The sequence below is a fragment of the Xenopus tropicalis genome, chromosome 5, assembly GCF_000004195.4.
Source record: "Xenopus tropicalis strain Nigerian chromosome 5, UCB_Xtro_10.0, whole genome shotgun sequence".
NCBI classification, from domain to species: Eukaryota; Metazoa; Chordata; class Amphibia; order Anura; family Pipidae; genus Xenopus; species Xenopus tropicalis.
Window position 1 is genome coordinate 69188666 of NC_030681.2, and position 11511 is coordinate 69200176.

The 11511-nt window shown below is 34.3% G+C and overlaps 1 protein-coding gene across 1 annotated transcript in view; it reads left to right on the forward strand.

Annotated features, from left to right (window-relative positions):
• The window catches only part of tmem200a (transmembrane protein 200A), a 62231-nt gene extending 57427 nt beyond the window's left edge, over positions 1–4804 (forward strand). The window contains exon 3 of the mRNA XM_002936304.5: positions 1947–4804. Coding sequence (XP_002936350.1) covers positions 1963–3429 — 1467 coding nt within the window. The 5' untranslated portion in view covers positions 1947–1962 and the 3' untranslated portion in view covers positions 3430–4804. The remainder of the gene's footprint in view (positions 1–1946) is intronic.
• Positions 4805–11511: the final 6707 nt, after the last annotated feature.

An 11511-nucleotide genomic window follows, 5' to 3' on the forward strand; every position in this document is an offset into this window, starting at 1 on the left:
TATTGGGGAAGACCCTGGTGATATATGTTGAGTATTTTAATATTTATTACACACATATCTCTCAGCTAACACTATTTAAACATAATTTCTTGGGACACTTTGTAGCATGTGAAACTTATTCTAAAAGAGACATACTGTGGCATTCATACTATACACATTAAATATTACATTTTACTTATTTTTAGCCCATTTTAATATTATGTATTTACAGTAAGAATGAGAACTGGGAAATAGGTACATTAAAACTATTGATTAAATCAAGAAACCTAAAAGAGTAACATGTGCAAACTTTTCCTAGGCAAAAACAACAGCACATTTTTTTTTAAACAATATTTATTGGATACAGTGCTGCCTTGTACATTTTCCTTTTTCCCAGCAGATCTTTTTCAGTGCAGTTTCCAAAAATGACATTGTTCCTACATGATACAGTAAAATGTTATATTCTTTTCACATGCATGCTTACTAGATTGACCTAAAGTGAACAGGCTGATGGATACAAACAGAAAATATTGGAGGCAGCCTTGTTAAATCTTACATTTCACCACAGGACACTGTGAACAACATCTCTAAAAGTATGACAACAGCATCAGCTGCCATTGTATCATTCTCAGCTGGGGACTTTGAGACAATCGTGATGTGGAACATTCTGTTGATTCTTGTGAATGAAAGCCATGGCTTGTATACACATTTCCTAATGACACATAATAGAGGCAATGTCATTTCTCAGTTCCTCTTGTGGAAACCTGGTTGGGAATCAACAAATTCTGTCAGGGCTGACAATTATTTTCTAAGGACAGCTTTATTTAAAAGTTATAGGTTTGGCAAGCTTTAGTTTTAAAGTTTTAAATAGGGATTTGTCTAGATGTTAAAACTCTACATTATTTATTTCAATTTACCAGATGTAAACATCTAGTAGTTCAACAAACTCTATATGTATACAAGGTGCCTAAGATAAATTATATTGCTATTGCAGTGTTTGAAAGAGTTATTGGGAATGGCAGTCAGCCCTGTAGGCAACATATGAATGCAGTGATTAAGAAAAATTTACATAACACTTATGAGGATATATCATAAAATTTAGCAGAAATAATATTTTACAATGTGAACAATTTTTATTTTATAAAACTGCAAAATTATTAAACAACCAGTTTATCAGTGGAAGAAAGTTTTGTAACTGGAAAAGTCATTACTTTTGCTCTAAAAAGCAAAATAATGAATTTAAATTCATGTGGTAATTACATCCTAATAAAGAATATGCCACATACCATATACTTATTTCTTGCAGTTAGTTTTTATCATATGCCATATGGGATAACCATAGTCATTAAAGGGGACCTTTCACCCTAATAAATAATTCCAAATCCTTTTCTATTGTGTTATTCAAGCACAATAAAATTCAGTTACACTCTATAAGTTGTATAACTCTTGTTTCCTTTAGTTTAGGAAGTCACAATCACAGCAAGCAGTCAGAGGCCATTTTGTAGGCGCTGTTATTAAAGCAAGTTTTGCATCCTTGTTTGTGCACAAGAAAATGGGGGACCTGATGCCCTTGCCCCATGCACTGGCTACACAATTCGATGGTGAGGAGGAAGGGGGAATGAAAGGAGTGCAGCGATATCTCTAGAATTTCTAGAATTGTCCCTATGGAAAGCAAATAGTAGGGCACATTGCATTAAATGGGAATTAGATCTGTGTGTTAATCTACACGTTCTATGTTATGTTGCTAGACCTTTAGAATTTCTCAGTGATACCCTGCAGTAGTCAATAAGACAACTAAAGGAGGTGTTATTTTGTGTTTCTATTGATTAGCCAATCTGACTGAAAGACTGACGAGCTAAGCGATTAGGCATGCCATAAAGCTTAGACATAAAATGGCATGCTAGTTAATGCCATAATTTTCTATATGTATTTTAGAGTTCAACATTTTATTTTCTTTAATTCTGCAGATCCTAAGTGAGAATTATGATAGCAACTGGAGGAGTTATAACTGGACTGGCAGCCTTAAAAAGGCAAGACTCTGCCAGATCACAGCACCTGCTGTCACGACCTACTTCACCACCTCCAGATAAAAAACCAGTTCGACGGCGACCAAGAGCAGATGTAGTCATTGTGCGAGGAAAAATACGCCTTTATTCTCCATCTGGCTTTTTTCTTATCCTGGGAGTTTTAATATCTGTTGCAGGAATAGCTATGGCAGTACTTGGATATTGGCCACAGAAGGAGCCATTTTTATCTTCTGAAGTTACAGTTGAGGTTAACAGAACCAAAATTTTGGAAGAAGCTGGGATGATGGTAAAATTCTTTGAACAGCATTTGCACTCAGAAAAGATGAAAATGTTAGGTCCATTTACCATGGGGATTGGAATTTTTATTTTTATTTGTGCCAATGCTATACTACATGAAAACCGAGACAAGGAGACTAAAGTTATTCATATGAGAGACATTTATTCAACTGTCATAGATATTCACAGTACAAGAATCAAGGAACAGAAACATTTAAATGGCACATTTTCTGGTTTTTATGGGGAATCTGAATTCAGACATTCTGAAAATTCATGTGCATCTAAATTAGCAGCAAACACCATTGCCTCATTTTCTGGAATGAGTGACAGCTACAAAAATTGCAGCTCTATGGGGGATGAGGAAAACCTCCCTCGAGAAACCAAAACTTTTGCAAATTTATTACCCCCACTTCTCATGGAAGGTTCTGGTTCAGTCTTTGGAATTCCTTGTCATTCAAACAAATTAGGAGATGATAAGTGTGGAGGTTCCAAAAAATGTGAGACAAAGTCAATTGTATCATCATCAATTAATGCCTTTACATTACCTGTAATAAAACTAAACAACTGTGTCATTGATGAACCGGATATTGATAACATCACAGAAGACTCTGAAATTAATAATACCAGACCGAGGAATATGTCAGTGGATTCATTATCTGTTCCTTCCCCAGATATTACCAGGCCTTTCAAACCTACAAATGCACCCCTTACGAGAAGCTTTTCTATCATGGAGCCACTGCCAAGTAACCATTCTACCACACCTGTACCAAACACTGGACAGCTTTTATCTCCTGGAGCTGCTCGCAAGCCGTTTGGATCTAATACCTCTTTACATATTTTATCTGCCCATTCGAAATCTTTAGACTTAGACAGAGGTCATTCTACCTTGACTGTACAAGCTGAACAAAGAAAGCACCCCAGCTGGCCTAGACTTGACCGAAGCAATAGCAAAGGGTATATGAAACTTGAAAACAAAGAGGACCCAATGGACCGGCTAATTGTGCCTCAAGCTCAGTCTGCTAAAAAAGACTACACAAACAAGGAGAAACTCTTGATGATTTCACGGTCCCACAATAACTTGAGTTTTGAACATGATGAATTTTTGAGTAACAATCTTAAAAGAGGCACTTCCGAAACAAGATTTTAATATGAAATTAAATATGTTTATGGTCCTAAATTAAAAGTATTTTTCCTGTTGAAAATGTGTATATAATATTTTTTAACCAAAAGATATAAAGTGCAGATAACTGCATATCTGCATTGACAATACAAAACTGCAAGACTGTATCACTCATGTGGGTTGTGTAAGCCAAAGAAGCGTTCCCATGGAATCTTATTGCTTACTTGTGTCATTTTAATGGTCCTGTATCTTACCTACAGAAAAAAATGTGTGGGTTATTTTATGTGCTGTATTTTATATATTTATAATAAAACTAGTAATAATATTGCCTACAAACATTTTAACAGTGACATTATTAGACATTTCACATGAAATATGATATATTTATGAACCAAGTGATACACATTTTTAAACTCTATGGACTATAAAACTATGTGAAAATGTTTTCCTAAACAGTCGATTGTGTTTTTTTATCAAAATATCTGTTTGAAGATTCATATGTGAATTTTGTCAGGTAATTCTTTTGCATCTGAATAATTTACCTTTCATCATTTAAGCATGTGGCAATGGCTTGTATAGGGCAATTTGAAACTTTTCCTTAAAACTGACTAATCAAAGGCAATTATGTCATTAATAAAACACTCCTTACACTCCAATGTGTTTTAAAAGCAAGCTTCATATATATGTATTTATTTTTAGTTAACCTAGTTAAATCTTAAAACCATAGCTTGTAGAAAACAATGGGGAAAAAAGCAATTGATGCAAGAAAGCACAAGAGAAATTAAGATCTCTCTCATGTTTTTTTTACATCAATCACCCCAAAACCCAGGTGTAATTTAAATATGCTGCAGAGTGACAAATAATGGCATAATGTAGTAAGGCCAGGCTGACCCCCGTGACTGCAGTTCCTCTTTGGCCACCCACCCACTTGCTCTTTTGCTGTTAAAGTTAAAGGAACGGTTCAGTGTAAACATAATAATAGATAGGCTGTGAAATATAAAACATGTTTTTTTGTTAGTTAGCCAAAAATGTATTCTATAAAGATTGGTGTGAACAGATATCTCATGTAATAGTCAGAACACCAACCTCCTCCTTTGCATCTCTCTAACCTGTTAAGGTGGCCAATTTCAGCTGCCAATATTGGTCCTTTAGACTAATTCGGCAGTTTATCTGCCCTTTTATGGGGACCATCGACAGGCCTCCCTGAGATCTGGACCTAACATTTTCATCTTTTCTGAATGTAAATGCTGTTAAAAGAATTTTACCATAATCCCAGCTTCTTCGAAAATTTTGGGCAGGTTTTATCAGATCCAACGGTGCCTATGGCCACCATTTTAATTTGATCGTTTGACCCTAGGGCCAAACGATTAAATTATCCCTATGTCACCCACCCATAGGTGGGTAAATCGGGAGAAGATCTGCTAACTAGGCAACCTCGCCAAACGAGAGGATCTTAGATTGTATGGCAACCTTTAGTCAGTCAGCAACTAGAAGGGGGGATTCATGGGACATGACCTGAGTGCTCAGAATCAAAAGAAAACTAACTGAGCATGTACCCTGTGATCACCCTTTTAGTCGCTGACTGACTAAAAGATAAGCTGAAAGAAGGAAGCAGTGTTCTGGCTATTATGTTAGATATCCATTTACTCCATTCTTTATACTATACTATACCACTTTTATTTTGTACAGCCTATCTATCTTTTTACACTGGACTGTTGCTTCATAGTAGCACGTGAAGCTAGATTGGGGAAGACCCATTGATTAAACCCCATGTTATACCCCACATTATAGTAGTTACACCATTGCTTCTCATGTCAAGTTCCATCAAAGTTTCATTAAAGCTTATCAAAGCTGCAATGTCAGAATACTGCTACAGTGTCACAAAAACTAAACATATATACTGTATCTGAATAATGGGTGACCTAAGAAATTGTTTGTGATCTGCAAATCCCCACCACTACTGGTACTTCACTATCTATCTTTTGGGTCTCTCAGGATTAGTCTGTTTTTTAAACTTCTGTGTGCCAGAACTTAATAGTAAGCTCAGATGGGCCAGAAGTCAATGTGCCTAAATAATAGTATGTACAGCAATGCACAAACTGTGTAGCCCTGCACATGAATAAAATTAGGGTTATATTTAGCTTTCCTCCAAATGACTTCCAGAGTTTAGTGGCATTCACATACTTTACTTAACATAAAACAGATGTACAGCAAAAGCTTGACTGATAAAAGCATTTTATTTGATGCCTACAGTGTATTATCTAAACACTGGCTTAAATAACATGCACTGCTTTATTGCTTTAAATTTCTACCTAGCATTTACACTAAAAAGCACCAATGAAAAGAATTTATTTTGCAGAGAACTATAATCAGAAATGTTTTATGTTTTATAAAATAAAAATCAGATTGAATATAGAGCTGAATATATGTACAGTGTATTTTAGCAAGGTAACGGTTCAGATGTCAATCTAAAATGTTTGTGAAATATTTTGTATTATTTTTTACTGAAAAGATTAGTATTAGTTAGATATAATGTATTTCTAACCAATGGGCGGTTCTAAATAGTGATGACTCAATCTGTCCCATTTTACTTTGCTGAAAAATTAGCGTAACTGCTGCAAAAGTTCATGAAATGGTGAAAAATTTGCTAAATAAGGTTACCACCCAACTTTTTTTTTGATGCAAATGTGCCTTTTTTTTTATTTTTACAAGACCGCAAATTTTTTGCCGTGACCTCTGGAAAAAATTTGATCAGAAAAAAAGTTGTGGTTGCAGCAGAGAAGGTCAAGACTTATTTGACGTGTGTATGACTTTTTTTCAGGGCACTATGACTTTTTTCTTGGCAAATTTTTGGTGAATTTCACAGAAAAAAATCACCAATTGTAAAATGCGGTAATTCACAGAGAATCTATGCCTCTCAAAAAAATTTCCTCATTACTAGTTCTAAAATATAAATATTTTTTGGCAAACATAATATTATATAATGAACTATTTTATCCCTTCTTCCCCAAACTTTTTCTACATTCAGTAGATAACAAAAATGTTCTATTCGCAATACAGCTGGAATGTTTTCCCAGTTTGTTGTTTCAGGCTGAGCTTCAGGATTGTTTGATACTAGCACCTTTTTCTAGATGTATTTACTTTAAGCAAGTTAGATGGTGTTATTCTCTGTGGGCTGTCCATGGTAGACACAATCACAGTCAATCAAACATGCATGTGATTTTAGAACTGGGTCCTTTAAGACCTTGCAGAATTTATTACAGTATCATTGTTAGAGCCAGGCCAAGTAGTATATTAGCTCAAGGTGCAGATAGATAGGTGTAGCAGATTTACTACCAAATAAAGCCTCCTGTAAGCTGATACTGTGCATAAAGGCTCCTAATAGCCAATCTTAGCCCTTATTTGGCACCTCCAAGAACTTTTAAAAATCCAAAAAGTAGGAAAAAAGCTTCAGCAGATTTACTGCAAACCATTTATTGTGGGTAGTGGTAACACATAAGAACTTTTATGATGCTTGTGTTGCTTTCCAAGTCTTTTTACATTTTACTGTGACTCACAAGTAAGAAAGGTTGGGGATCCCTGATGTAGAGAGTAATATTCTGATACAATTTGAATTTGTTTTTCTTTATTTGGAGTTTTTTAATTATCTCTTTTTGTTCAGCATCTCTCCAGTTTGGAGTTTCAGCAGGTATCTGGTTGTTAGGGTCCAAATTACCCAAGCAGTATATGAATAAAAGAGGGAGAGAGACCCGAATAGAAAAATAGTTATAAAAGGTACAATAACATTTTAGCCTCCCAGAGCAATTGTTTTTTGGCTGCTGGGGTCAATGACCCCATTTGAAATCTGCAAAGAGTTAGAAGGCAAATAATTCAAAAATTCGAAAAAAAAAAATGAAGGCCAAGTGAAAAGTTGCTTAGAATTGGCCATTCTATAACATACTAAAAATTAACTTAAATGGGTTGTTCACCTTCAGTGTCCAAATCTTTTTAAACCACCAGCAATGCTCTCAGCATGTTAGAAAATCCTTTTTTCATAAAAAAAAAAGAACTGCCCCCCCCAGCACAGGGTCTGTGAAGAAGTAAAGGATCAGCAGAGGGATATATCTCTTCAGCTGCACATTTTTGTTAAAGGAAAATTATACCCCTGAACAATGTAGGTCTCTATAATATTATAACTATGTTTATGACAAAGATTGTTCTATTAATGTGAACCGTTAGATTTGTGAATGTTGTATTAAAGTGAACAGCACCTTTAAAGGTGAACTACTTGCAAGTGTGCTATGGAAGCAGTGGAAGCAAAAAAAAAAAAAAAAACCAGGGACAGTTTTCATTGCTGCAGGAACCATCCTGCTTCCTTTTAGTCAATTAATTTGTGCATTATTTAAGGGTCAGTTAAACAAAAGGCTTTGTTTAAGTAACAGATAAAATACTGATGCAAACAGCAGAACTGATATCAAACATGCTGCAATAAAATTGACCAGTATGTCAATACATTTTAATAATTTTAATTTTGGGGTGAGGGCACAGAATACTTGTGGGCCTATTTATTATGCCATGTAAAAAATAGACACAAATGTTGCCACACATCATCAGGCTTCACTGCGTAAAAAACTGTCATTTTTTATGCACTTTTTCCTCCACTGAAATTTACATAAAATAACACACACAGTCAGCACACAATCCTGCACATTTGTACTCACAGACCTAATAAACTCTATTGTAGACCGTGGTTAAAACCCCAGCCCTTGATACACACGGAATCCGAAATCTGCAAATTAGATCCATTGTATTGGCTCAGGTGTTCAAAGTATTTCATTCTTACACTGGAAAGGAATAAGGCAATGTACTCTATGATAAAAAAACTATTTTTCTGAGTAGTTATATAGCTATATTAGTTGACAAAAATAATACCCATTTATTGAATAGTATTACCCACAATAGCTAACTTGTTATCCAAATGGATAACATTAGTTTGAAAGTATTACTTTGAAAACAACATAGGCTCCAGTTACTTACTTTTCACACATTTTTCTTTCTTTCTGTGACAGAAAATTACATTGTCGTCATAAACTACTGTATAAGAAGCTAGTGATTCATATAATGTTATAAAAACCTGATTTACACAAAACAACCTTACTTTTCACAATTTTTCTTCAAATTAAATTTACCTTTTGTTGTTTACCTGTATTTTTTCCATTCTACAGTTTTGAATTGTAATAAGCTATTAAAACTAAGTGTATGTTTATCACCATATCACCAACTGGACATTTGTTGCTTGAGCTTTCACATTGATAATTGATCCCGTAGAAGTTTGAAAACAAAACAAGCCAATGTTCATCATGATCATTCATTTATATAGTGCCAGCAAGTTAAACAGCGCTTTACATTCATTTATAACAAAGAGGGGTCTTACAATAATTCAAAACACAAGAGTTGCAGAATTGAGCAAATTATTTGTTCATTGCATGAGATGATGTTTCATGCATATTTAAATTGGGAAAATAACCTTCACACTTTGAAGCCGTAGTAGACAAAAGGAAAAAGTGCAGCAAATTAGTCCAATTTTAATCTGCAATCTTGAGTGTGTAACTTGTCAAACAGTGCTGCCATTTTCAACATGCATAATGTTAAACATGGCTGACGTCTAAAATTATATTTACAAACAGTTATCTATATACACTGTTAAACATTTGCAGAAATCCATATATGCAATATAAGTACATACTTTCTTTCAAAATTGCGCAAGTAAGGCCAATGCATGCAGACTTCCATAAGCTGCCACATACTTCCACGTACATGGCAGACACCTGTTATATGCTCAATAGCGTTTTAATACTTAAAAATCAAAGAAGAAAAGAGGACCTTAACAGCGATAAAAGCAATAACAAAAACAAGAATTACAATAAAACGATAAGGTCTGTGTAACCAGATATCTTTTAATTTGCAGGCTGGGACAAGGCAGTTAAATAAACAAATAGACAAGATCATTTTAACAAGTTGCTTAAAGTAAATCCATCTACAACATACTAAAAACAAACTGAAATCCCTCTTTATTTTATCATTACCCTCATTTTTAAACAACAGTTAATTAAATTTGGTGGTATGCATTTTTCTAAAGAAGTCAGTGTACTGAATATTAGAGTTCAATACTTCTGTGACCAGAATATGCTACTTTGATACATGGTGGCTTTTAGAAAGAATAAACAAAAAAACACCTTTATTTATTCCACTCAGTTTCTGCTACATACAATGTTGTATTTTGAAAACCACGGGATTGCATTTTTGCATTAATAACACCATTTGTGTTTTTACCAAATTGCTCTTTAAAAGAACTGTACTGGCAGTGCCTCTTAAATATACTGGTCCCAGTTAAGTTACAAGCTACAGTATGTAAATGTAAAATGTCCTATCGTCATTGTTTGGTAGGCATAAATACACAGGTCTATTTCAGAGAAAGGGCTTGACTCATCCTTTCTGGGTGTTGCCCTTTTGTAAATAGACTGAACATGTGCAATAGCTAAAGCAGATGTGTGAAATGTTTTTTCATGTAAAATATAAGTAATACTCTTTTAGTAGATGGTTTATGATCTTGTATACTAAATGCTCAGGTATACCTTTGTACCACCAATAAAATGGATCATGAGTGGATTATGATTATTTTCACACAGTGTGTCAGGTAGATCAAAAAGGTTATTATTTTTGTGTCTGCTCAACAAAGGTAGCATTGTGTGTTTGATGAGCAGTATTTGCTTCATGAGTGTGCAGTATTGTTTATTGATAAAAGAAAAAAAAAAGTGTTTTATTGTGTATTTGTCCAATATTTTGTTATATATATCCTTGGATAAATACTGTTTTGTTCCTAACATTTGTATTTTTTAAATCTTAATAAAATGGATCTCTATACATTAAATAAAAGATTATTACAGTAATATTATTTTACTCTGGGCTTTATTATTTTATTTTACTTCTAGCTTTTAACTTCAGAAGCAAACATTTTGTTGTACACACACATGCACAATAACTGCAAAGCAAAATGTCTAAGGATTTTGCAAAATTTCACCATTTACAATTTCTATTCTGCCGGAGTTCATTACCTTACATTTATTAACACTGAATCTCTTTTGCCAGTTTGCTGCCAAGTTTTTGCAATTTTTCAATCTCTCTGCAATGTGGCAACATCCTGCATGAAACTTAGTTTCAAGATAGTTTTACACTTGCTCTAAGTTACATTATTATATACAGTACATGTGTTTAAAAAAACAGAAAACTAAAAAAATACTTTTTGCATAATGAGAAACTAAGGGGCCCATTTACTTACTCACGAACGGGCCGAATGCGTCCGATTGCGTTTTTTTTCGTAATGATCTGTATTTTGCGATTTTTTCGGAAAATTATCGCGACTTTTTCGTTACCAATACGATTTTTGCGGAAAAACGCGAGTTTTTCGTAGCCATTCCGAAAGTTGCGATTTTTTCGTAGCGTTAAAACTTGTGCGAAAAGTTGCGCTTTTTTCGTAGCGTTAAAACTTAAAAGGCGCGACGTTTTGCGCAAGTTTTAACACTACGAAAAAAAATCGCAACTTTTTGCGCAAGTTTTAACGCTACGAAAAAATCGCAACTTTCGGAATGGCTACGAAAAACTCGCGTTTTTTCGCGCAAATCGTATTGGTAACGAAAAAGTCGCGATAATTTCCGAAAAGTCGCGAAGGCGCCGAAAAAATCGCAAAAAATACGAAAAAGTCGCAAAATGTTCGTTTTCCAATCGGAATTTTTCCAATTCGGTCGGAATTCGTGTCTTAGTAAATCAGCCCCTAAGAGAGGGAAACAGACATCTATAAAGAAACATGGTAAGATTTTACTGAAAATATGGCTTCACAAAACCATAACTTTCTTTACATATAATAATATACACTAAGCAAAGAGTTCTAAAGTCACTTATAATATTTTTTTTCATGTTATTAAGAGTTTCATATTCTCACTTAAAAGAGGCAGTGATGATCAATGGCTTTGGACAAAGAAAAAACAAAAATCATATTAGCAGGCCATTATCTAAATCGGTGTTATCCAAGTTCAAGTTAGTACATGTAGTGGGCTGATTATTTCTCATACA